This window comes from Phytophthora cinnamomi, assembly GCF_018691715.1.
Source record: "Phytophthora cinnamomi strain GKB4 chromosome Unknown Contig114, whole genome shotgun sequence".
NCBI classification, from domain to species: Eukaryota; Oomycota; class Peronosporomycetes; order Peronosporales; family Peronosporaceae; genus Phytophthora; species Phytophthora cinnamomi.
In genome coordinates, this window is record NW_027151047.1 from 822,283 (window position 1) to 848,231 (window position 25,949).

The 25,949-nt window shown below is 54.7% G+C and overlaps 7 protein-coding genes across 7 annotated transcripts; 5 read left to right on the forward strand and 2 right to left on the reverse strand.

The window, feature by feature from the left end:
- Positions 1 to 417: 417 nt before the first annotated feature.
- On the reverse strand, positions 418 to 3,679 carry IUM83_11563 (Transcriptional repressor EZH1; the record flags this gene model as incomplete). Its single annotated transcript, XM_067936134.1, has 14 exons — positions 418 to 501; positions 562 to 672; positions 752 to 815; positions 885 to 1,161; positions 1,354 to 1,382; positions 1,482 to 1,518; positions 1,775 to 1,847; positions 1,915 to 2,229; positions 2,301 to 2,368; positions 2,435 to 2,651; positions 2,718 to 2,856; positions 2,958 to 3,204; positions 3,283 to 3,412; positions 3,503 to 3,679. The coding sequence occupies 14 exons, from the start codon at positions 3,677 to 3,679 to the stop codon at positions 418 to 420; spliced, it is 1,968 nt and encodes a 655-aa protein (XP_067781839.1).
- A 149-nt stretch (positions 3,680 to 3,828) lies between these two features.
- IUM83_11564 (DNA-directed RNA polymerase III subunit RPC3) lies at positions 3,829 to 5,996 on the forward strand (the record flags this gene model as incomplete). The annotated part of the gene is made up of 3 exons (XM_067936135.1): positions 3,829 to 4,032; positions 4,134 to 4,229; positions 4,305 to 5,996. The coding sequence occupies 3 exons, from the start codon at positions 3,829 to 3,831 to the stop codon at positions 5,994 to 5,996; spliced, it is 1,992 nt and encodes a 663-aa protein (XP_067781747.1).
- A 247-nt stretch (positions 5,997 to 6,243) lies between these two features.
- IUM83_11565 (DnaJ heat shock protein) lies at positions 6,244 to 7,253 on the forward strand (the record flags this gene model as incomplete). The annotated part of the gene is made up of 2 exons (XM_067936136.1): positions 6,244 to 6,305; positions 6,392 to 7,253. The coding sequence occupies 2 exons, from the start codon at positions 6,244 to 6,246 to the stop codon at positions 7,251 to 7,253; spliced, it is 924 nt and encodes a 307-aa protein (XP_067781844.1).
- Positions 7,254 to 7,396: 143 nt separating this feature from the next.
- On the reverse strand, positions 7,397 to 7,985 carry IUM83_11566 (uncharacterized protein; the record flags this gene model as incomplete). Its single annotated transcript, XM_067936137.1, has 3 exons — positions 7,397 to 7,557; positions 7,629 to 7,815; positions 7,977 to 7,985. 3 exons carry the CDS (start codon positions 7,983 to 7,985, stop codon positions 7,397 to 7,399), a joined length of 357 nt encoding a protein of 118 aa, XP_067781838.1.
- A 1,627-nt stretch (positions 7,986 to 9,612) lies between these two features.
- Positions 9,613 to 11,828, forward strand: IUM83_11567 (Electron transfer flavoprotein-ubiquinone oxidoreductase; the record flags this gene model as incomplete). The annotated part of the gene is made up of 5 exons (XM_067936138.1): positions 9,613 to 9,759; positions 9,860 to 10,141; positions 10,261 to 10,485; positions 10,576 to 11,729; positions 11,816 to 11,828. The coding sequence occupies 5 exons, from the start codon at positions 9,613 to 9,615 to the stop codon at positions 11,826 to 11,828; spliced, it is 1,821 nt and encodes a 606-aa protein (XP_067781837.1).
- Positions 11,829 to 12,348: 520 nt separating this feature from the next.
- Positions 12,349 to 14,267, forward strand: IUM83_11568 (methionine-tRNA ligase; the record flags this gene model as incomplete). Its single annotated transcript, XM_067936139.1, has 4 exons — positions 12,349 to 13,665; positions 13,741 to 13,790; positions 13,863 to 14,002; positions 14,074 to 14,267. 4 exons carry the CDS (start codon positions 12,349 to 12,351, stop codon positions 14,265 to 14,267), a joined length of 1,701 nt encoding a protein of 566 aa, XP_067781857.1.
- A 2,243-nt stretch (positions 14,268 to 16,510) lies between these two features.
- On the forward strand, positions 16,511 to 18,217 carry IUM83_11569 (putative transmembrane protein; the record flags this gene model as incomplete). Its single annotated transcript, XM_067936140.1, has 1 exon — positions 16,511 to 18,217. The coding sequence occupies one exon, from the start codon at positions 16,511 to 16,513 to the stop codon at positions 18,215 to 18,217; it is 1,707 nt and encodes a 568-aa protein (XP_067781746.1).
- Between the last annotated feature and the right edge of the window lie 7,732 nt (positions 18,218 to 25,949).

Genomic DNA, 25,949 nt, shown 5'->3' on the forward strand with positions numbered 1-25,949 from the left:
CAGCACTTGACCTGCAACGTCATTTTCCACAGCACACCTGGCCAGTAATGGAAAACGAGTTCAGTGCCATGATATGCCCTTCCTTGTTTCAGTGGTTGTCCGTCGACGAATCTTGTCGTGAAGTGTACGTACGGAGTAATGGTGGACGTGCCTGACAATCTCATTAATCATTCCCCTTTTGAGCTCTAAAGTCAAAGCAGGCAAAGAGCTCAAACATATTTTCAGTAAATTTCTGAACCCAATATTGTACGCATCCTGAAGCATTCAACTACGAGCCAAAAGAGTGCATTGCTAATTCTTTCAGCTCCGCAGGGGGTTGGCGAAGTGCCAATGCCACTGCCGGTTCCAGGCCCTACAAACACCCAACGTACTTCGCTCACAGGTGTGCAAGGCAGGCCAAAGGCACCTGCTGGACAACTATTTCATCCAGTCGGTGACTGTCGGCTGTTTGAGCAGCTCCGCGTGATAAAGCTCCTTGTCATACCCATAGTCGAAGAAAAGCTGCAGTAACACCAGTGTTAGAAGTCCGAACAAGTCAACTGCATCCGAAAAAACGCGTACCTCTGTGTGCGGTGCAATGTCGTGGGTTGCATACAAGCCAATCCGAAAGTCGCTGCTCACATTCATGATCTTGCAAGCGCAATTTGGATCTTTCTTGGAGTGGTTAATAAACTAAACGCACAGCAAATGAGCGAAGCGTGAGTATTCACATACAGCACAACAAACTTCCAATTGGGCCTAAAGCACTTACTCTGGTCTTGTTTCCCTTTCGCGTCGAGTCGATCACAGTCTTGGTATCCAGGTTGAACAGGTAGCTAAATGTTCCACACATAACGTTGTCAGCACATCAGGTAGTAAAAATGCGTACTGAGTGGGCTTCATACCTGCGGTCGACTTTGTCGTAGACAGCACCACGTCTATCAGCTTCTTCCTGCGTGACCATTTCGCCAATATACTCGATAATGAATTCATCCTTGGCCACAAACTCGTCGACGAAGAGCCCCCAACCGGCAGCACTTAGGTTGGAGCGGCCCATTCGAACATGTTTTTGTCTGCCTAACGCAATGCTACGGTTCTGGCAAGATGTTTGCTGCTTCTCGTCCTTCATTTTGTCAGCATTGCAGTCATACGTCTCTCCTTTTTCGCGCGCAGCAATTTCGTCTGCGCAGCACACTTTGCATAAATCGATGTCGCACTCCCGACCCGCACAAAAGCACGGGCATGCCTTTGTCCGACAACGGCCACGCTGACACTGGCACCCTTGGAAGAAGATTTTGCACTCATCGTGGACGCAGTGGCAGTGCTTTGAGCAGAAGATACCATCTTCGACACATGAGCAAACACCTTGCTCACATGGCCCAGTGTGGGAGCACGGCTCAATTCTTCGTGCAATGAATGACACAACAACAACAGAAAAGGCCAATCACATAAGTCAGCGTTAAGCGATTCCAGCAAGTACATACACAGCATATGCAACGTACTTGATCTGAACGGAATTCACCACGCCATTCTGGGAGTCTGTCATGGTTGGTTACGCAGGAAATTTACGAGATGAGTATTGTGTTCACAAACAAGTAACTATGACAATAATGTGCAGCCCAACAAAAGCCCGACAACCACTGTCTCTCAAATCTCAGGAGGAATATGAAGGGCGCATGCATCTGCACTCGGTGTATGTCACTCCATGCGGCTGCAGTGCTCGGATCTCAAAGCATAGCAGCGTATCTAGGGTGACAATGTTATGCAGAAATCAAAATACGTAGTGTCAACGTACTGTGTAAATGCGCAATCGACATTCGAGCAGTTTTCTTCTTTCGTGAGCGTCGACTTTTGGACTGAGGTAGTACCTATTTTGAACCGCACATTCAAGTCATCAGCTTCGCTATGACAAATAGCACAGTTTTTTAGACGCACCTCTTTTGGTAAAGTACGGTCGTTGATGTCGTAGTACTCGCACAGCTCGGCGACTTCCATGCAAGTCTTGTCACCAAGTATCTTTGCCATCTCGCAGAAATTACCCGAGCAAAGAAAATAGGCTCGAGCGCAAATAATACGAGTTCGTTTGTTCCACTCAAACGTAGCAGAAATGGCACGAGCTTTCGAGAATCCGTTCATGCTCGAAGACCACATTCGACCCAGGAAGCAATGGTTCCCGCAGTTACGCCCCGTGTTGATCATCGTCTCTTTCTCCTTCAAGTTGATGGCGACGGCATTTTGCTCCGCTATGCTCTATAGGTTGCAACGCAGAACAAATGAGTGTCAAATACAGATGTCCTCCGAAAACCGCCGTACAGACTTACCAGTTTAGGCTGCTCGAGGCAGCCATGGTAGTCACAGTCGTAGACAAAACAACGGCGGCAGAAAAGGCCTGCACATAGAAAAATGGTCATCAATGCAGCTCGAACGAAATGGCCGAAGTGAGAATGATACGTACTGCGAAACGAATCAGCGGACTTCTCGTAAAGCTCGAAGTATTCCTCCATCGAAGTGTTGCTTTGGTCAGCCGAATCGATCTCCTCGTTGGATCCACGTTCTCCGGCAGCAGCGGTCAGGTTGTTCTGTCCGTTAGCAGCGGCCATCGCTTCTGTGCGCCGTTTCTTCTTCGCTGCGCGCTGCGTCAGGCGCAGATTCTTGTGCACCTCAACCAGCACCTAAACACGTAAGTAAGTAAGTACTGGCTCAGCCCAAGCACAGAGCGACATCCAACATAAGCCGACCTCCTCTTCCACTTGGATAACGTTGGCCACCCGCTTGAGATCGCTCGGCGTGAGGTCCCACGTAGACTGGAGCGTCTTGAGCACGGCCTCGCACATCTCCTTGGTGAACTCCACCTCGCAGGCACTCGTCCGTTGCTGCCTGCAATCAATGCAAATAAAAACCCGTCAGATACTTATTATCTTCTCTGCAGCCTTGATCCAAGGCCCTTGACCCCACCACAACTGAAACCAAGGGCTCACTTGATCTGGTAGAACTCCGACACGACGTCCTCCTCGTCGTCGTCGCCGAAGTAGGGCAGGAACTTGAGCTGCGGCTCGTCCTCCACCTCGTAGTTCTTGGTGAGCGCCGTCCACATGGTGGCGGTCGGGATCGGCGGCACCTTGGGCAGAATCACGGCGCGCTTGTACACCGTCTCGTCGGGGCTGCTCAGGTGGATCTTGGCCGAGTGCTTCACGCGGCGGTCCGGCGACCCCGGCAGCTCGGACGCTGCCAGAAAAATATATTAAGGTAAAATATTAAGGTAAAGTATTCCCAGTTAGAATAATGAGCAGCGCAACAACTCACTCTGCACGACTCCGAAGCCTTGCATGGCTTCGTGGACCGTCTCGCTGGCCGCCGTGGGGTACTCCTTGCGCCGCCGGCGCTGCTCGATCAGGTACAGCGAGTTCTTGAGCCGGTTGCGCGCCACCTCCGTCTAGTGATACATCGGCAGCAAAATAAAATACGAAAAATAAGTTACCGTGTCAAAAACGACAGTTTTCGACACGCAGGGGTCAAAACGCACGCTGGCGGCGATGTGGTGGCTGCGGATGAAGTGGTTGAGCGCCTCGGCCGCGTGCGCGCAGAGCTGCTCCTCCATCTCCGTCTCGGACGGTTCCGAGTCGTCGCGCTCGTCCGAGTCGGAGCCGTCGCCAGCCGCCGGCGGCCGCTTGCGGCTCGCGCTCGCGTCCTCGCGCGCCATTTTTGACAGTGCGGATCAAAAATGCAAAATTAGTTCTAGGGTAGGCAACACCAAATATTGGTCGCATACAAAAAATGTGTCGTCAGGTACCGCTTAAATGGTACCGATCCTGCGCTGCGGCCGTTGGATGGCCCACAATTGCAGACTCGATGGCTTCGACCGAGCGGAAGGCGGCGGCGTTCGCCACGCGCTCCGAGCGCGCGCTGGTGCTGAGCGTCGTGCGCGAGGACTTCGGCGACGCGGCCGAGCGCGTGGCCGAGGCGCTGCTGCGCTCCGAGGGCCTGCGCCTGGCCGAGCTGGCGCACAAGCTGCAGCGCCGCAGCGCGACCGCCTCGCCGCCGTCGGTGCACGAGGTGCGCGCTGCGACAGCAACAGCAACAGCAATACAATGCAATAGCAATTATGCGCCACGTCAATGTCTAATATTGCCGCAATTAATTGTCCGCTGGTGCAGATCAAGTGCGCGCTGCTCAAGCTGCTGCAGCACAACGTGCTGGACGTGACGCCCGTGGCTGGCGCCCGCGGCGGCGCGCCCACGGTCGCCTACAACGTGGGTCCCAGCAACGATACTGCTGTATTATTGCTGCTGTTGAGAGAGCTAATTTTTTGCTGGTATTTGCAACAGATCAACGTGCAGGAGGCGCTGTACCGACTGCGGTTCCCCAAGTTCGTCGAGCTGGCCAAGGAGACGTTCGGCGTGCAGGGAGAGGTGGTGATGGAGGAGCTGCTGGTGCAGGGCCGCGTGCGCATGGACCAGTCGCTGGAGACCATGGCCTACAGCCTGGCGGAGCAGCGCCGCCTCGAGCAGAGGCAGAGGGCGCAGGAGGCCGACGGCGAGCTGCCCGCCGAGGACGACGAGATCGGCGAGGAGGAGCTGGACGAGTGCCGCCACCTCGTGCGCGAGACGTTCGTGGAGATGGCCAAGAAGCGCTACATCTCGCGCGTGCACCCGCTGGACCTCAAGCTGGCGGAGCCAGAGGAGGCGCCCGAGTTCCCGGCCTGCATCACGCGCGGCCAGGACAAGGGCGCCACCAGCAACCTGAACAGCAAGTCGGCGGCTGCCGCCGGTGCGAACGCGGAAGCGGACGCTGTCAATGCGAACGGCGCGAGCAAAAATGGCAAGGCTGGTGACGACGACGGAATTACGGTGCGCGGGAAGAAGCGGAAGGCGCCCGCGCCAGCCTCGGGCAACGCGATCCCGGTGGAGCTGCAGATGATGCTAGACGCGGACGAGGCGGCTCGTAAGGAGAAGGACGACTCGGAGGCCGAGTGGGAGCCTAGCTCTGCTAGCTCGTCCACTTCGTCTGGACGCGGCGCCAAGCGGAAGAAAAACGCGAAGCGCGCCAAGCTGCCCACTCGGGGAACGTCGTCTGGGGATGGTACCACCGGTGGTGAGACCAGCGGCGAAGATGTACCGGACGGCTCAGGCGCCCACACAGACGAACGCTCGCTCGTGTGGCGCTTTGGCGTGACGCAGTTGCTGCGCGATCTGCGGCACAAGGCTTGCATTAGGTTTGCGACGGAGAACATCAACGCCGTGGCTGGTGTCATCGTGGCGGCGATGCTGCAGCACTCGTCGCCGCGCGAGCGCGAGAAAGACGAGCCTACTTCGTCCCCGGTGTCGGCGCGTGATTTGTTTGACATGGAGAGCGTGAAGAAGGCCCTGCCTCCTGAGGCTAACAACCCGTGGCGCCTGCTTCTCAACTACATCATGGTCATGTGCCGTGACAAGTCAGGCATGGTGATGAAGGTCGCGCAGGAAGCGTTCGACCCCACTCAGGCCCGCGCAGGTGATGGCGGACAGTACGTGGTGCACATGCAAAAGATTGTGGAGTTCCTGCAGCAGGCCACCACCCACGCGTACATCCAGGACAAGTATGGCGTCGCGAGCGCTCGTATCGTGCGCCTGCTCATGGAGAAGCGCCAATTAGAGCAGAAAACTATCGGCGAGCTGGCGCTGCTGCCGTCTAACGACGCACGGCATCGGCTGTACGAGCTGTACACGGATAAGCTGCTGAAAATGCAGGAGATCCCGAAGCGTGCCGACCACAACCCCGCCTTCACATTCTTCTGTTGGTCTGTGGACGTACCGCAGATGCAGGCTCGTGTCACGGAGAGAGTGCAGGACTCGCTGTGTCGCCTACGCCGCCGGCGCAAGTTCGAGGCGGAGGAGAACAAGGAGCTCATCGCTCGGTCGGAGCAGCTCGTTGAAGCCAACGATCTCGACAAGTTCGACAAGCTCAGCCGTTCACTCGACCGTCTCGACCGTGCCATTATCCACTTAGACGGTATGCTCATGCTCTACCGCGACTTCTAGTTCATCCAGAATAACATGCGTGTCAGAGCAAGTCGACAGTTGACAAGCTGCAGCCGACAGCCGAAAGACGTAATATATCTGCTACAAACACCATTTTGCCGACGCTCGGTCTCCAGTACTAGTGCCGTTCCAGTGCAGCTAGCATGGTCGTTGCTGTGTTCACACCATATTTAGTTGCTCGCGACGCCTCGAGCTTCCACTTCTCGAAACGACAAGTACAAACCCGCCGATCCTCGCACTGAGTAACATGGACTACTATGAGCTGCTGCAAGTCCCGCGTGGCGCGACGGAGCAGGAGATTAAGAAGGCGTGAGTGCCAGCGTTAAAGGCCACGTTGTTTGTGTGTGCGGATGGGGTACTGAATTTTCCGTACCGCTATGTTTTGTTTGTCGTAGCTATCGCAAGCTCGCGATGAAATGGCACCCCGACAAGAACAAGAACAATCTCGTCGAAGCCCAGTACCGCTTTCAAGAGATCTCCGAAGCTTATGACGTGCTGAGTGACCCTGAACGCCGGGCGATCTTCGACCAATACGGCTACGACGGTCTCAAGAACGGAGTACCAGACGAAAATGGTGACATGCGCGACGGCTACGCATTCAATGAGCGTGCGTCCGAAGACGTTTTCAACAAATTCTTCGGTACCAACAACCCGTTTGGCGACTTCGGCTTCGGCGATACGTTGCCTTTTGCAAGCTCACTACGTAAGAAGGGCCCCGAGAAGACCGATCCCATCGTGCGGGAACTCCCGTGCACGTTGGAGGAGCTCTTCTTGGGAACCTCCAAGTCTGTGGTCATTGAGCGCAAGCGATTGCAAAACGACGAACTTGTAAACGACGCCAAGACGTTCGTGATAAAGGTCAAGCCTGGCTGGAAGGCTGGCACTAAGATCACGTTTGACCGCGAGGGCAACGAGACTCGCACCAATGAAGCTGGCGACGTGATTTTCCAAGTGATGCAGCTGGAGCACAGCTTGTTCAAGCGTGACGGAGCTCATCTTGTGTTCACAGCCAAGTTGAAGCTCAGCGAGGCACTTGGCGACTATTGTGTGGAGGTGCCGACACTGGACGGTCGCAAGCTGGCGATTTCGTGCAACGAAGTGGTAAGCCCGAGCTCCGAAAAGGTTGTGAAGAAGGAAGGAATGCCGATTTCCAGTCAGCCAGGTGAGCGCGGCGATCTGCGCATTAAATTCGACATTGTCTTCCCACGCCATCTCACGACACTCCAGAAAACGGCACTGGCGAAGATCTTAGGCTAGTTAAATTAAACAAGCCATCAAAGTCGTGTGGGGCGTGAAGAAGCGGTGCCAATTGATCGAGTTTGGATAAACGAAGCCCTTCATCGATGAGCTGGGCCCTCTAGCCTTTTCTGTATAAAGTGATAAGCAACTTTTTTAAAACGTTAAAACGGAAGTGTCCAGCACCATTTTTGTGGTTTCAGGCTGACTACGGTAGTCACGAGGCGGCATCCGCGCAGCCTGCTGTGGGATGATACCGGTAACGAGCTGTCTCCAACAAAATACCTAGGTGTCTGATTGCTACAGCTCAGCACGGAAGTCAGACCTGTAACTCCATGAGTGTAAGCCTTCAGCCGCGTGGTTATTGCGTACATGTACATGTAGATCTTGCCTTACCTCCGATCCGTACCACCGCATTCATGCCAAAGTTAGCACGGCAGTCTCCGTAAAGGGAACCGGTAATACTGTAGCTGGCATGGACAGCACTAACCAGAGCAATCCGCGCAGCTCGCCCCGTTGTAAGTTTGTGCTGCAAGTGCGATTGTACTGCGCTGGACTCAAGCTGAAGCCCACAAGCGAGGTTCTGCTCGATACATGGACAATGTTGGTAAAATTGGGTTAATGTTAGGAAGATGCCAAGGGGACGCTCTGCGGGACGGCACTTGAGCTCTGCAGCACCGAGCGAACCGATCGTCGTCGAAGCAAGAACGCCATGCTCATAGTGCAGCGAAATTGAGTGCGCACCCGCAACATCGCGTGCTCTGTATGAGTTCGCTCTCGCCGCTAAACACTCCCGAATGCGTGCTAGCACCCATTCCGAACCGGAAATGGCGCCGACACTGCGCAGAGCTCCACGAAGGCAACGGATGCACGCACGACAGAAGAGGCCAGACCGCTTGCACTCCAACAATCGAGGCAACGTCAACCCGCTGCAGCGGCATGAAGCGCAATGGGCAACGGTTGCCCCCAGCTCGTCCCACTTGACCGAGCAACGTAGCGCACCAGCAGTTAAAAGAACCAGGGGGAACCCCCAGCTTCGGGCAGCAAGCTTTGGACGACCGGCTTCCCTGCACGAATAGCGCGCGTCTACCGCCCGTGGCTGCCCGCGGAACCGCAGGGAAACCGAAGTGAGACGCAAACCAGGGCGGACAGTCGAGAGCCTCTCGTCGGGCGGTCTCACGTCCGTTGCAAGATACGCGCCACGTACCCCTCGAAGCGTCACAGGTGGTGATGACGCGCCCTCTACTCGCACCAGCAGCGTTTCTATGGGTTTTCACTGTCGCATCGGAATCTGAGGCCAGCACCAAGCAGCAAAACGAGGAACGCGCCAATCGCGGAGCGCAATGACCAACATGGCCGGGGCTCACGGCGCGAGACCGTCGGACATGTCGACGGATAGCGGGTGAGAGCACGACAACCGGACGCTGCCTTGGGGACCATTCGGTGGATGCGAAAGCACCTCGGCTCGAGCTCTGCGGCCCGAGGCAGCTCCAGGCTGCGGGCTTGGCGTTTAGCAAACCGTTTTCGCTAGTGCTCCGCTTTGAAGTTCAATCCGCCCGATCCGGCGATTGATGTGCTGCAAAGTGCTGCTGCCACCGAGATCCAATCCGTGGTTTGGACGACCGGCGGAAGTTCGCCAAGCCGCGCCGCCGTTCGAGCCCAAGCTGCAGCGTTCACACAAGATGGGGACGCCACCGCTCAAAATTCGCCCTGGGTCGTCGACGAGAGAGCGACCTCGGACCCTGCACAACGAGGACGATGGGGAGCTCGCTCCGCACCGGTGTTGAATACTCACCCGTGCAACGTCAGTCAGCGCTGGTTCGTTCCGTCCTCAAAATCTGTAATACTCCTGTAGAGATATGCAGTAGCTGAACAAATTGTACTACAATTTTCCACGCTCCCGTACATACATGTAGTACTCAAGTAAATTGAACGCGGGCGTCAACTTCCTCCCCGCTACGCCGCGGTTGCTTGGTGCTGCGTCATGCATCATGCATCAGCGGATCACGGTCGCCGCCAGATTTAACGGGCAGGCAGGCCCTCCGCCGCCCTTGCTGAGTGAGAATTTGCCAACACAACGCCACACACCCAGCCAAATCAAATCCTTGCCCGTGTCTGTGGCCAGCACCGCGCACAAACGCCAGGAAAAAAAACTCGGCTCCGTTGCTAGGTGCACATTAGCCTGCAGGAAGATCGACTTGGACCGCCAGAATCCATTTTCGGCCAATGGGCGACGGTCTCCGCTCCGATTGGCCGTTCAGCTTGTAGGGTGGCCCTTGGGTCGGCTGTGACGTGCAGGCGGGCGGACGTGAGCGGCCATTGCGGAAATCCCGAGCTCGCGCTCAAGTGGCCCCCAAGAAGCAGCAGAAGCCTTTGAAGCATGTGGCGCCGCTCGCTGTCGCAGCTGCGCACGCTGCCGCGCCGCCCCGCGCCCGCCTCGCGCTGGCTGTCGAGCGCCGCGCTGACGCCCGAGGAGCAGGAGATGCTCAGCGAGCCGCGCGAGGGCATGGACTACGACGTGCTGCTGGTAACAATGGAGCAGGAGTGATGGTCCCTCTCGTCGGACTATTTGAGGCTGACGTGACGCGCGCGCGTGTGTGTGTGTGTGTGTGTCCCCTTCTGTGCAGGTGGGCGCCGGCCCCGCGAGCCTCGCGGCCGCGATCCGCATGAAGCAGCTCTCGGCCGAGAAGGGCACGGACCTGTCGGTGTGCGTGGTGGAGAAGGGCGCCGAGGTGGGCTCGCACATCGTGTCGGGCAACGTGTTCGAGCCGCGCGCGCTGGACGAGCTGCTGCCCAACTGGAAGGAGCTGGGCGCGCCGCTGGACACGCCCGTGACCAAGGACCAGTTCCTGCTGCTCACGGAGGACAAGTCGCTCGGGCTGCCGCACTTCCTGCTGCCCCAGGAGGAGGTGCGTCGCGTGTCTTTGGCTGCTGCTTTCCTGCTGGTGGTGGCGGCGCGAAAATGATATCTAACGGTGTATCTTCCTCTCCGCGGGGATTTGACAACCCTAACTGTTGCTGCGCGCAGCACAACGACGGCAACTTCATCATCAGCCTCAGCAAGTTCGTGCGCTGGATGGGCGAGCAAGCCGAGGAGGCCGGCGTGGAGATCTACCCGGGATTCTCGGCCTCCGAGGTGCTCTACCGCGAAGACGGCTCCGTGGGCGGCGTCGCCACGCGCGACGTCGGCATCGGCAAGGACGGCAAGCCCAAGGGCACCTTCGCTCGCGGCATGGAGCTGCGCGCGCGTGTGGTGCGTCGTTGGCTGTTTGGCTTCGGAGGAGGGAGCGGTCGCGGGTTACTGATGCGTTTCTTCTCTTTGTTGCTGCTGTTATTGTTGCAGACGCTCTTTGGCGAGGGCTGCCGCGGCTCGTGCAGTGAAGAGGTGATGGAGAAGTTCAACCTGCGCGAGGGTGTGCAGCCGCAGACGTACGGCATCGGCGTGAAGGAGGTGTGGCGCATCCCCAAGGAGAAGCACCAGGCCGGTCTCGTGCAGCACACGCTGGGCTGGCCGCTGCAGCGCTCGCTGATGGACAAGACCTTCGGCGGTTCGTTCATGTACCACATGGAGGACGACCTCGTGCAGATCGGCGTGGTCGTTGGTCTGGACTATGAAAACCCGTACATCAACCCGTACGAGGAGTTCCAGCGCTTCAAGACGCACCCGGCTATCCGGAAGTATCTGGAGGGCGGCGAGTGCGTGCAGTACGGCGCTCGTTGCTTGAACGAGGGTGGCTACCACGCTATCCCGAAACTGACGTTCCCTGGCGGTGGTCTCATTGGTTGCTCGGCTGGTTTCCTGAACGGCGTGAAGATCAAGGGCACGCACACTGCCATGAAGTCGGGTATGCTGGCTGCTGAGGCTGCGTATGAGGCTCTGACTGCCACTGGCGCCGAGCCTGTGGCCGAGACGGCAGAAATTAACCCTGAGGAGCCCGCGATTGTCATCTCGAGCTATGAGGCTGCTGTGGAATCGTCATGGATTGCTGAGGAGCTGAAGGCTGTGCGCAACGTCCACGCTGGATTCCACAAGGGTTTTCTCCCGGGCCTGCTGCACGCTGGAGTGGCGACGCACGTCCTCAGAGGAAAGGAGCCATGGACCATTCCGAACACCGTTGCGGACTCGGCAAAGACGCGCCCGGCTAAGGAGTTTACGCCCATCGAGTACCCCAAGCCGGACGGCGAGCTGACGTTCGACCTGCTCTCGAACCTGCAGCGTAGCGGTACCAACCACAATCACGACCAGCCTGCGCACTTGCGCATCAAGCCGGAGCACGCAGAGGTTCCCTCCAAGGAGTCGTTCCCGGTGTACGCTGGCCCCGAGCAGCGATTTTGCCCTGCCCGCGTGTACGAGTACACGGACGGCAGCGAGGCCAACGGCGTCCCGCAGCTGGTGATCAACGCTCAGAACTGCGTCCACTGCAAGTGCTGCTCCATCAAGATGCCGAAGGAGTACATCAAGTGGACCGTGCCCGAAGGCGGAGGTGGCCCTGCCTAGTAAGTTCCCATCTGCTGTGTGTTGTGGTGAACGTTGCCGGGCATTCTGACTAACTGTATTCTCCCCTATTTTTGTGTCTGTGCAGCGAGCTCATGTAAGGATCTATCCTTATTCGACTGGGGCTGTAGTAAATATTCAATGAATCATACACGATACCGGTTGGTACAAAACTACAAGTAACCAGTAGATCAACGCGTCTCCATGTTTGTAGCTGAACCGGGTTGAAATTTCGCCTTATAATTGCACGTGAACGAGTCATAAGTGACGGCGGATACCAGAGCAAAAGCGAGTCAAAGGTGACCTGTTACCACAGTGAAACTCAAACATTCAAAGTAGTCTTCACAGCAGCGTTAATCAATAGTTGTGGTGCAGTAGGCCGTGACGTATTATAGCACTTGGCTGCTTATTTCACATCATACGAACCTTTTTAGTTTCCAACAAACGCACCCCGTCAACGTGGCCAGCGGCTGCTGTCGTCAGAGCCAAACTGTTGTCGTGTAGCAACTTTAACGCGAAAGCTCGCAACACTATATGTCACTCTTTCGGGCGTACACATTCCCTCGCTCCACCGACTTTGACGTGCGGCGGACAGCTCACTGTATCATTCCTGCGTTGCTCATGCTGCGGCTGCGTCGCTCTCTCCTCGCGCGCCCGCGCAGCGGCCTGTGCGCGCGGCTGCAGTCCACGTCGTCGACCGAGCCCAGCCAGACCTTCATCACCACGCCCATCTTCTACGTGAACGCGGCGCCGCACATCGGCCACGTGCACTCGGCCGTGCTGGCGGACGCGCTGGCGCGCTGGTGCCGCGTCAAGGGGCGCTCCGTGCTGTTCACGACGGGCACGGACGAGCACGGGCTCAAGGTGCAGGAGGCGGCCGAGCGGAGCGGCACCGCGGACTACCAGGCCTTCTGCGACGAGGTGTCGGCGCGCTTCCGGGCCATCTTCGACGAGGCCGACGTGAGCTGCTCGCGCTTCATCCGCACGAGCGACGCCGACCACCGCGAGGCCGTGGCCGCCTTCTGGCGCACCATCCGGGACAACGGCCACATCTACCTGGGCGACCACGAGTCGTGGTACTGCAAGTCGGACGAGTCCTTCCTCACGGAGATGCAGGTGGAGGACCGCGAGGACGCCGACGGGCGCCTGGTCAAGGTGTCCAAGGAGAGCGGCCACCCCGTCGAGATGCTGCGCGAGGAGAACTACAAGTTCCGCCTCTCGGCCTTCCAGGACCGCCTGCTGCAGTGGCTGGACGACAACCCGGACGTGATCGTGCCCAGGTCCAGGTACAACGAGGTGCGCGCGGCCGTGACCGGCGGGCTCCGAGACCTGTCGGTCTCGCGGCTCAGCGAGAAGATCCAGTGGGCGATCAAGGTTCCGGATGACGACAAGCACTGCGTCTACGTGTGGCTGGACGCGCTGACGAACTACCTGACGAGCGCTGGGTACCCGGGCGACGTGGCGCGCGCCTGGCCCGCGGACTACCACATCGTGGGCAAGGACATCCTCAAGTTTCACGCCATTTACTGGCCGGCCTTCCTCATGGCAGCAGGACTCCCGTTGCCGAAGAAGGTGGTGGCGCACGCGCACTGGACGGTTGGAAACGTGAAAATGTCCAAGAGCTTGGGCAATGTGGTGGACCCCCACGAGATGCTGTCCAAGTATGGATCGGACTTCGTGCGCTTCTTCCTGCTGCGGGAAGGCGTGCTCACGAACGACGGCGACTTCAACGCTGAAGCCCTGGAGGACCGCGCCAACAGCGAGCTTGCTGACACGCTCGGGAACCTGGTTTCGCGCAGCACTGGCAAGTCGGTGCTTGTGAAGGGAGTTGTGCCGAAGCGTCCTCAACTTGACCGCCTCACAGCAGAGGACAAGGAACTCGTGGCAAAGGGTCAGGCCCTTGCCGCCAAGGTCGAACAGCTTTTCGATACGCCGGATGTACGTTGTTCCTGCGTTGCTTTGTTTATATGGTCTGTTGTGGTTTTTGACAACCTGCCTGATGTACTTTAACAGTTCGCGCGCGGTCTAGAAGAAATCGTGTTCTTCCTCCATGACGTCAACCGGTATGTTGTGAACTCCCTCCAACGATGTCCGTACGATTCCTAATTCCCAATGTTGCATACTTCCTATTTCAGGTATTTCACGATCATGGAGCCGTGGGTTCTGTCGAAGAGTCTCAAGAACTCAGAAAATGTGAATTCTAAAGAGTATAAAGCCACTAAAGAGCGCCTCGACACTGTGCTGTTCCTTGCTATTGATGCAGCACGCATAAGTGGTAAGTGCTCATACAATTTAAATTTGGCGTTGCGTGTATTTGTCTAACACTTGATTTTTTTGTTTCTGTAGCGATCTTGTTGCAACCTGTCGTTCCCATTGCAGCAACAAAGATTTTGGACTACCTAGCAGTTCCGGAAGACAAGCGCTCTTTGGCCGAAGCAACTTTGCTTTGCGATGATGATCAGGTGATGGGAGCTGTCCTGAACAACTCGAAATCATTCGTAACGTTCCCCAAGGTGCACAAAAATCGAACCAGCAATTAGTGTTGGTGCTCGAATTAGTGGCTCAATATTGATCAATAGAGACTTGACGTCACCTACTGTAACGTTCTTCGACATTGACCCTTTGCAACTGTAGGTTCTCTGATGTTCAGATCTACCGTAGGTCATTCGATTGGCTGAAAGTTTCAGCCGCAGTTTCAGCCACGCAGCCCACAAGCAGAGAGGCCCAAACGAGCTACTTGCGAGCTCTCGCCTATTAACATGGTAGATTATTAAGGCTTTAGAGCTCCCCCTACTAAATAAAATACGCCCGAAACGAGCAGGGAGAGCGCAGCACTCATATCCCCCCCCCCCCCCCAAAAAAAAGAATCTCAGCGGAGGAGGCCACCACGGACGCGCAGAAGCAGACAGAGGCCCATCACCGAGAGCGACCCGCGCCACGCGCGCAACGTGATCACGGGGGACTAGCCCACGGTGACCATATCTGCACGCACCAGTACGGTGACCCGGGGAAGCTCATGTTCAAGTTTCTGCGCGACGACTACAAGGTGAGCACGCGCGAGCTGGACTACCTGTTCGAGACGGCTCGCGGCTGCGAGGGCGTATTCGGCGCCCACATGACGGGCGGTGGCTTTGGCTGCTGCATCTTGGCGAGCGTGCAGTTGCAGCACGCACAGAATCTCATGGATGCCGGACACCCCGCCGACAAGCTAGGCTCCGACCTGCCCAACGCTCGCCAGCTTCCTCACGCGCAACGGCGATGGAGCTCATGTTGTGCCGGCCGGCGCCCCCACCCTGTTTCCGCCTATAGCTCCACCTGAACAGGATGGCGATGTATGAGAGACGAGGGCATCCGTTTGAGTTCGTGTATCAACGAATGACAAACGAAGGTTGCATTCCGGTCGCGATAGATCGAGCAGGCTGTGGCTGCTGCCGAGTTCTTCGGCGCAAGGGCACCGTTGCGTCGTGTAGGTGCGCCATGCAGTGGTGGCCGCTTCAGCTCCTCGACGGCCGCTTGGCACTGCAGAACGCGCTCCATGTACTCGCCGCCGTTTCGTGCTTGTTTTCCCGAGTCTAGATTTCCAATTTATTTTTATCCATTAAATTATGCTACTGTAAATACAATAATAGTGCCTCATGGGGCACTCCGTTAGTACCCCCTGCTAGGGTGCGGTATTATTAAAAGGGGGTACTATTAATGGGATGGGGCACTATTATAGTATTTACAGTATTAACCGAGCAGGCGCTCCCCTGTCAAATCGAATTCATAAGGAGTGCTCAAGATCCGGACGAGCGCGCTCGCAGGTTTTTTGCGTTCCCGCGAGCAGTGCTCCTGCTCAGCTCGTGTGGGATGCTTGACGATATGTAATCATCTCCCCGACCCCATCTGTGCGCTTCTAATGCCGCTCGGTCTGCTCGGAGTGACCTTCTCACTGTAATAGTTGTTGACAAAGTTGATGTTGTGTTGGTCGTGTGCTATAAGGTCGTTCCTCTCTGAAAATACTCTAGCCCAGAGTGCAGAACACGCATTTCCTTCGCTTCCTTGTGGTGGTGCCACAGCGAAGGAACAATCTTTTGATTCTGTCCAGCAGGTATCCGGAAACTACCAGCACCGCGGCTATCCTGTTTGACACACCTTGAATGTACATGCTGGACGCCTACCTATATATAGGTATACAGTACAGTACATGACCCCACATTTGAGCATTGCGGAAAACATGCAATAGCGACTGGCTCAGCGACCGAACTGAGTCAGCGAGCCCATTATGGCACTCCTTCCTGCAACTTGAGCATGTGCATTTTCAATCTCGTCAACAGTGTGCGTTATTATAGTACGTGTACCGCCCCGCGCCAGTCCGACCCGACGATTGATGATAGATCTGTCAACTCCACCCTGTCCGAGTCGGACACCTGGCAGTCCATGCTGAAAGACAGTCAAACATGTGTCTGAGAGCGCGCTCGTTGGGGCCGTAGCCATGCGATCGCGTACGGACAGAGATCGGAAATGCCCACCTCTCGAAGCACTTGCGTGTGTCTGGCGCCCGCTGTTTTGGTCTGCTGTTGAGGAGAACTGGCCGACAATATGGACTCCCAACCCGATAGCACATCCTGAGGAGTGACCGACCTGGCTCCAGCATTGCACGTTGTTCACCTGACCCTTGTTGCCCGCACGCCGTGCCGCACGCTGCCCGTCGTCGATCAAGCCGGTATCGGGGCATTTAGTTCTCGTTCGTCCGCCTCCAGCGCACATGAGTCTGTCTGACTTGAGACCGACAGAGACCGAAATGCCGCTGCCGGAGCAGCTAGAGTTCAACCCCAACTCGGCGGCGATGCTGGGCGACTCGAGGGACACCTTTTCCCCGCTGGGCGCGTCCCAGGGCTACACCAAGATGCGCTACTACGACGACTACATCGCCGGCGGCGCCCTTCGGAGCGGAGGAGCGCCTAAGCTGTTTTCGAGGGAGTACATCGGGCTCGTCGCACAGTACGCCGCAGTCGGCTTCATCGATGGAGTGCTACCCAACGTCATCTACCCGTTTCTACAGAACTACCTCAACTTGCCGGGATCGCAAACGACTACGGCCTCCGTGCTGGTGCAGCTTCCGTGGAGCTTCAAGGTATTCTACGGCATCGTATCAGATTGCTTCCCAATCTACGGATATCGTCGTCGGCCGTACATGGTCATCGGTTGGATCATTACGTTGGCCATGCTCTTGATTATGGTTTGCACCCCCGAGGGTGCGCCATATTTTACAGACCCGGCTTACCGCGATGTGAAGCCCGAGGACTACACCCCCGAAATCGTTGCCACGATTAACTACGACGCAGCCAAGGACGGTGGCTTATACGTCATCCCCATGATGGGGTCTGCCTTCGGGTACCTCATGGCCGACGTGTGCGCGGATGGTATCGTGGTGGAGCTGTCCCAACGAGAGCCGCTTGAGCTTCGAGGGAAAACGCAGACCGTGATCTACACAACGCGGTCTATATTCAACATCGTAGCGCTGATTCTCGTCGCGTTCTGCTTCAATGGTGAGGACTACGGCGGCGACTTCAACTTCTCGCTGACGTTCCCGATCCTCATGTTGATCGTTGCTGTCGCGCTGGTGCCGATCATCCCGGTCACGTGGTTTTTCATTAGCGAGGAGAAGCGTCCGGGTGATCACAAGAGCTTCAAGCACTACATGTGCGAGCTCTGGGACGTCGTGCAGACACGAGCGGTGTACCAGTACATCGCGTACCAGTTCTTCTCAGGCATCTTCGCGTCTTTCACGTACGTGTCGAGCTACCCAATCCAGACCACTTGGGTGAATGTCACGCCGGTTGTGGACAAAGTCTCAGGCTTCGTTTCCACGGGTGTATTTGCCGCCTCGGTCTGGTTTGCTGGCAACTACGGGCGCGATTGGGACTGGCGCCGCACTACCGTGGTGACAATGGTCGTGACTGTGGCAATGGACGCTGTGTGCACGTTGCTGGTAATTTGGGACGTTGTGCGCTCGCCCTGGATTTGGCTCGGAATTCCCATTCTAGAGCAGATTCCCCAGGGAATTATCTTCATTGTGGGCTCTTTCATCATGGTGGAGCTCACAACGGAAGGACATGAAGGCGCCATGTACGGCTTACTCACGACGGTCCTCAACTTGTCCACACCCTTCGCAACTGCGATTACCCGCAATGTAGATGGTCAATACGATCTCTCGACGGAGCGAATCCAGAACGACAGCCACGGCGTGAGGCGCGATGTGACCATTACCGTGGTGATCATGTGGGCGGCCAACCTGTTCTCGCTCGTGTTTCTGGCCATGCTTCCCCGCCAAAAGGAACAAACCCAAATGATGAAGCGCATCGGTGGTTCCAGCCGCACGATGGGCATTATCACGGTGGTGTATCTGTCGTTCTCCCTCGTATGGTCCGTGATGACCAACGTTATGAGCATCTTCAACTCCACCTCATGTCTTGTCATTGCCGGTGGTGATGGTTGCGATAAATAGATGCATGAGTGATAGAATTTATTTCTGAACTGAGAGAGGAGAACCCACTTTTCAAAAACTAGGTCTTCTGCGACTTGGCTGGGAACACCAGTGCTGTAAAGACCTGCTGCTCGCACTGGTACAGTTTTCTTTTTGCCGTGACAACAGGAGCTATTTATTCTTACCGTCATGGCGGCCAAATACGTAGTAGTATTCTCTAAGCGTCTTGCAATGTCGTAGGGAAATTATTGTTATTACTTACTCGAAGTAATACGGAGTAAACATATCACAGTCAATCAACTCGTCCTGCGGACAGCCCTGAAGGGATTGCCGTACCTCACAGAAAGAATGCTTTGGGTGCAGCTTGTTTGGCACTCTTGTTACCATTAGTTGAAATGCATTCTTTATGTTAAGACTTAGCTGGCAAATTTCAAAGGCTGGAAAGCGTTCTGCAGCTTCCCTACTCAAGGGTTTCGGCTGTCTGATTCAGAAGGAGCGAATTGTAAACCTCGTTGTCTTGCAGTCGACCCATGTGCTCCTGAAAAAGGTGGTTATTGGGCTGTCGTGGGTCCTGTCCGAGGTGGCTGAACGTGTATTCTATCTTGCGCACCGAGTGCTGCTGCTCGTTTACCATAGAAACAGTCTATTCGATTCAGTGGATCATTTGCACCAAATCTATTTTGTACCAGAGGTCCGCCAATACAGTATGATATTGAATTGGATCCACCAGCTGCCACTACTAAAAACTGCAATTTTAAGCTAAATAATAATAAAAATTGCCGCAATTTATATTGTATTGGTACAGAAATGGTACAACTTATATCACTTTACAGAGGGATATAGCAGTTGAGATCGCAATTTTCAAGAGAGTAGGCTCAATCTAATGGTGCTAGCTGGGAGTTGAACGGCGCCATCAACAGGTTCAGGGAACCCCAGGCGCAAAACTGTCCTGATCCCGTCACTATTAATATTAAACTCGGTTGATCGGCGATAGAGGTGCTGGTAGTGGTGTCAAATGAGCAGCTCAAACGGGGAATCTATGGGCTGATCGCACGCACACGTGGAAATAAATATCGTTCCGGAGGCGCATGGCTGTGTAGATGCGCCATAGAAGGATCTCACGAAAATGGCGCCATTCGTCATGGACATCGCGGTCGTACGGGAAGATCAGCAGCTTCCACCCCAGGGAGCATCGAAAATCTGGAGCCCATGGTTCTGTCACAACACCTGGACGGGATAACACTCGAAGAAGCAATGCGTAGCAGCCTCTATAGGCCGGCAGCCAGGGCTGCGCCAGCGGTGATACTGCACTCAAGTGACCCTGGCCTATAGACTGGAGGTTTATTGGCTAGACTTTCGGTATTTGCCGGTGGGGGCACTTTTTACGAATTTATTGCCAATAATTGGGTCAATTTTATATTGTATTGAGGTCAGTGTAGTCCAGTAATAAAAAATTATATTAAAAAACTGATTATTTATTGTATTGCACTATTTTTTCCGACCTCTGTTTTGTACATACCTAATAATTTCTTCCTGATGACAGCTTTTAGAGATCGGTTGGCGTAAAAATCGCAGATCTGCATTATTGACGTCAAGCCAGCGATAATAATTCATATATGGTCCCAAATAATCGATCACTTCGTAGCACGCGTGGGCTGAGGCGGCATCCTATAGACCTCATATGATATGAGGCCAATCTTTTGTCCTGGAAAATACTGACTAGGAAGTCGACATACTTTTTTTGCCGAATGCTATTGTAATGCTATTTTGGGCTTCTAACATTAAAACGATAATGCGTCAAACATTATGTTAGCCATCGATTGGAAACTGCTTTCTTTGTGTTAAGAAATAGCTATCAAACGAAACCAAATGCTCGAAAATCTGGTTTTGGCATTCTATGTTTCGCATTTTTTCTGTGAGGAACGGTAATTCAAATTTGTGGACCGCAAATCCGCAACTAAGTGCATCAGCACAAATGTCAAGTGTAGTAATCTTATGGTTGCAGTGGCGGGCGCGGGCAGCTTGGTTGACTACCAAGTCGTACTCTCGGCGAGCCCATCCGGCTCGGCAGCAGAAAATAGCCCTCAGAGGGGTGGGGGCTGCCGTGTCGTCAAATCTCGCTAAGAGTGCGACTTAGGTAGTGATAGAATATCAAGCGCAATTTGACCAGCCTACATCACTCAATGTACTTCTTACCGACAGCTCTAGCTAGGATGTTGCTCAGAAGTATCTTGAGTGATGTGGACTGAGCTTCTAGAAGTCTCTGGTTGACTCAGTCCACATCGCTCTAGATACTTCGCGTTGTGGCTACACACCCAGTACGTGAATGCCAAAATCTGCGTGTCGGCGGCTGCCTTTGGAAATCTTACGTCGTTGATTCTGCCGGTGATATGATTCGAATCACTATGATCAATGAAGGCTTCGGAATATCGTACTCCACGTTAAGACGTGCCGCTTCTATCTGGGGCGCATCGAGCTAGCGACCTTCGGAAATACGGGGTCTACATATGAAACTACCTACCGTGCTGATGCCAACATTCAGGAGTTGGATGGTGATCGGGCCGTATCAAAAGATCCCATCGCAGCATGTACACCCCTAAATTACGTCGCCGCACTTCACACTGGAGCTATTTTCACCACCACTCGTATCTTCCACGCCACCGGGAATATAAAACGCTTCACGAGCTCTAAAGTCGAAAAACGTTGGTGGACGAGACTATGACAAAATTTTTGCCTTGGCTGAGGTCTACTTGCTCGGGAGATGGATTCTGGGTTCCCAGGAAAACCTACCATTTTCTAAGACGCTCAAATTACGGACTATAACGGTTCCCACTCCGTAAGTGTTGAGTCTTCCACTGCGGTTCTTTTAGACCCTGCCACAGCTCCCTCGGAATTCTTACGTCTTCCATACGGCGCGCTGGTGTGGCGAGGCGGGTGAGCGCCTTTTACCGCCCAGGTGTATAGCACGTAGCCACGGGGCTGCCCTTCCGGAGAAATACTCCGCCTTCCGGATTTCCCAATGGGGTCAGACCTCGGAACCAGCACTAGGTGCAGCAAAGAACGAGGTTGGCGTGTGGCCTTGTGAATCCATCTAGGTGTCGTTCACCTTCGGTGGGACGGAATTCACTGATTGAGTTGTTTTCACTATGAAGAGGCCTTGAGTGCAGAGCGCTTACGTTACTTCAAACAGTAAGTCTCCACGACTGGGGGCGAAATCACAGGTAAGCCTTCCTAGATAACCCAAAATACAGAGAGTTAATATGCAAAAATATACAGCCGCTACTTATTCTTTTGGACCCTTGAGCGGGGGTCCGTACACCAGTCTACTTGAGTTTCTTCCGGATCACTGGTCAAACCGGAAGCACCCTTCACTCACGCGCACCAGCTCCCACAAGGAGATAATTAACTCCAAGCAGAAGACTTTGAGAAAGCTCAACTCCAAAAGGAGGACAACCTTCAGTCAAACAGTATACAGTCCTATCACACAGTAGTCAATCGATTGAATCCAGGGGTGACTACACACAACCTCCTAGAAACGCAGTTAATATGAAATATGGGGCCTCCAGAAGGAGGACCAACAACTGGAATATGAAATAGGACAGGTCACTTCAGGCGCACGCCGCCCGATCACCGCCTAACTTGGTCTTAGCCTTTGGGAGAGTTCCACGGCGGTAATCGCGGTCACGGCGCGTCCAGACGCAGGCCTCGCAGCTTAGGGCCGCCGGCAGGGTTGGTTCCTCCGGGCAAGGCTTGTTCCTCTCACTGCTTGACAGTACGACTTCGTCCCTGAGGACTCCGCAGCACTTGCGCTCTTCTTGGCAAATTGAACTCTCTGATTATCTAGTCTGTTAGGTGTGTGTACCTACAATCTCTCTCGAAGCAGTCATTTTATCTTGAATTCACTATGGTCGGGCGTGGCGTAATCACGTCGCACGTCGAGCAGGTCATGGATTGGGCAGAAATCTGATCGGTGCATAACATATCATGGTCGGTCGTCTTGGTCGGTCGTTAACATCTTGGCTGGACTATACTTGAAACTTGGAAGGACTTTCTAGGTACATCTCTGGACGTTCTGGGTACAAATCAGGTGGCGACTGGTCGCATGTGGTCGCTCTCGGCATTCGGAGCTTGGCGTTCGGAGTTTCTTCGTCTGGAGTCGGGGAACTGGGTGTTCTGGAGATGACTTGGGTTCAATATGCTTCACTTCCAAGTGTCCTCCGGCAGCATCCTTCCGCACTTCACCTCCACCGGCTTGGACTCCCAGCTTGTGCGTTCCCCTGCTCTCCGCCATGGTTGACGATCTTCAGCGTCGCATGTCTTTTTCCGGACCTATCGCAAGCAGGGTTACCGGGTTTGGCGCTTGGGCAATTTCTGTGGAGCCGCTTCGTGTCACTGGACACTAACATTACATTTTCGGCTACCAGGGGATGATCCTGACGGCATCTATACCGCGCCTACCTGAGAGGGGTTGTATTTTTTTTTTTCATTTTGGGCTTCGCGTGACTTACTACCACAAGACAGTCACAATTTTTCTTTACTAAATTATATTATCCGCTTTAAGTCATCTCCCTGCCACTCGGCCCGCCTTTTTTGAGTGGTCTCTATCGTGGGCACTATCAGCCCAATCCTCTAGTTATACCGTATAATCGAAGTCATAAAGCGTGCCTGATCAACACGGGGGTTGTGGTTACAATTGCTATGTTACCAAGTAAGTATAGTTGTCTTGAGATTGCTGATAATGAGAGGTTATTTCCCAAGGGCTAGGTGTTGCTGTATTTGAATGCACTGTGGTACGAGGACGCCGTCCCTGGCCATCACAGATAGTGGAAAACTTTAAAAGTAATAAAAAATAGTCTACATTCCTGTTTGTGTTGCAAGAGTGCAATGGAGCCACCGAGCCTGCAAGTGGAGCTCGAAGCGAGCGCTAATGCAACTCTAGATCGCTACCTCGCGGCGATACCAACGAACACGACACGCGAGTACGTGCCGAAGCAACAAGAGTTTAAAACCTGGTGCAATCGAAAGGGTTTTCATGAAACTACACGCTTACAAGTTACAGCAGCAAAAACTACACATATTTCTACAATAAGAAGTGGTCGATAGCGATGTTTGAGTAACAAACTCGACGCGTAATGTTGGCGTTGCTACCGACGAGATGCATGTAAACGCAATTTTAGACTTGATAGTGATCAGCACAGCCGTGGTGCGAATGCACACCCTCACCCTCGAAACAGTCTCACCAAGGCAGTACTGGCTACGTTAAAGTGCGATAAGCACGAGAAACAAGCGTCAGTATGTGGCGCCGCCTCGCGCACGCCGCGCTGCATGCCGCGGTCGCCCGGTGTAGTGGGTCTAACTTGACTCACTACTTTAGCTTACACGTTGCACAACGTGTATGAGGAAGCGTAAGTACTTAGTAATTACTTAGGTTAATTATATTTGAATACACAAGTATAAGTTAAATAAGAAGGGATTCCAAGTGACTTAGATTAGGTAAAATGAGAACTGTATTGCTTGTAAATTGATCTTCCTCTAAAATCTGCTAAAACTGTTTATCATCTATGAAAGGGTTGACAGCGGCTGGCTGTCAGAGCCCCGCTAATATGCATGACTCTGATTGGTAGAAAGATGCTGCTTTCTACCAATAGGATCTTGGGGTATGTGTGGACCACTCATTGTGGTGGTCCACTTCAATGTATCCATTGGTGTGTCTTACACCAAGGTGAGGAAGTATCCAAAACCTTTAACAGATAACCTATCCGTTAAATTCACAAGTGGCTTGCAGCCACTTGTATGTGTAACCCCGTTACACCATCCCCCCCTTAAGGTTAGACGCGCGGGGTCTCCGCACGTCAATCTTCGGAATTGACCATTCGTCAATTCTTCGCGTTTGTAGAAGAAATCCGCGCTTATTCAACGATGAGCGCGCCTCAGTAGAAGTCCACAAAGTCGGTGGGGAGTCATCTCTCCATCGACGACTACTTCGAACGCCAGAAGGCGAAGTACGGCGACATCGTCGACTTCGACGACGACGATGAAGATATGGAGGGCGAGGAAGACTCGCCCTCAAAGCGCAAAGACTCAGTGTCGAGCGAATCGCTCGACCCTCACGCCAAGAACATTCGTCCGCGTGAAGGGGACGAATCGGACGCTTCGAGTTCGAAGCGTTCGCGTACTGAGAGCGATACCCCACTCGCTTCCGCTGGGGCTCTCAGTACTCCGCGCGCTGCAGGCGCAGCGCGCGATCCATGGATGCCGTCCGCGTCCGAGATTGCGGACCGGTATGGGAACTCGGTACCTCCGAATGAGGTGCCGCTGTACGTATGCAGCGCCATCAAAGATGACGCTGTGGCTGCCGAGCTGCACTTTGACGCGGAAACGCATCAAAGGCGCGATTACTACATCGGACTCTTTCATGAGCTCCGATGGTTTCAAAGCAAGAAGACCTCTTCTCGCAGCAAAGTGCCCGAATGGCAGGCACTTTGTCAAAGCTGGAACGCCTTTGTTGATAACTTCAACAAGAAACCGAGTGCTTACCGTGATCGGATTAAGCAAGCGCGTGATCGCTTCGAGACGTACTCGAAGCGTGGAAAACTGGAGCAACTTCATGTTGCTGCTGAGGAGGCGAATGTGCCATGCGCTGTGCCCGAGGGCTTTCAGTGCACGAAGTGCTTCCTGGCGCGGTTCGCTTGAGCGACCGCGACCTGAACGGGTACACGTCGTTCCGTGTGCCCGAGAGTCTCAAAGAGCTCCGTGCTAAGTTCTTAGCACGTGAGGGTTCGGGCGCTGGCGATGATCGCAGCGCTCGTACTACTTCCGCTGCACCAGCGCGTACTGCTCCTCGTACGCCCTCACCATTTCCGGAACGTCCTCCAGCAAGACGTTCCGCGGCTCCCATGTATCTCGATGGGGAGGAAATCCTCTCCAACGAATACGAAAACGAGCCCCTTGAGGGCTCGTTTTCGGGATACTATGGTCAACAATCCGCTCAACAATCCAGCGGGTTGAGCCGCGGGCGTCACGGATCGGCGGTGGCGGGGGTGGGAATACGCCCCGGGTATGATCAGCCCCGGGCTGATCAGTATGAGCCTCTCCACGACCGGGTGACCGCCGTGGAGCGTCTGCAGGGCGCTGAGTTCGCCGCCCTGAAACAGGAGCTGGCGAACCAGAAGGCCCAAGTCGCGGCGGTCTCGCAGACCGCCTCGAATATCCAGGTCGAGCTGGGGACCCAGATGAAGGGGTTGCTCCAGCGCGTCCGCGCGCTGGAGGAGAGGCTGCTCGTCGCCGAGGCCAAGTCCTCCGCTTCTGCCTCGGCTCCTGCCGAGGCTTTGGGTCATCCGAGCTAGATGGCTCGTGCTGCAGGTATGGCTTCAGCCGTCCGACGTAAAAGGTCGGATGGAGGCGCATGCTAGACGGTATGTCTAGCGTGTATGCGTTGCCGTGCCGTGCCAACACAGTGAACGGCCCGATGAAGCGCGGAGCAAGCTTGCTTGCTCCGAAATCCGAAACTGCATGTCTAGGCAGGTTTTGTGTAGCTAACAAAACTAATGAACCGACTTTAAATTCATTTGTGTTGCCTCTGCCCGCATTGTCTGCGTTCAGCTTCTGTTGATCAACAGAAGCTGCTATTGTGTCTTGGACAAACCGAATTACGGCTTGTCTTTTGGTGATGAACCTGATTGTATCCGGGCTGAAGTCATTCAGCTCGCTCTCCGCTAGAGGCCCGGCCTCTGCGTGGTTCTTTGCGGTGTCT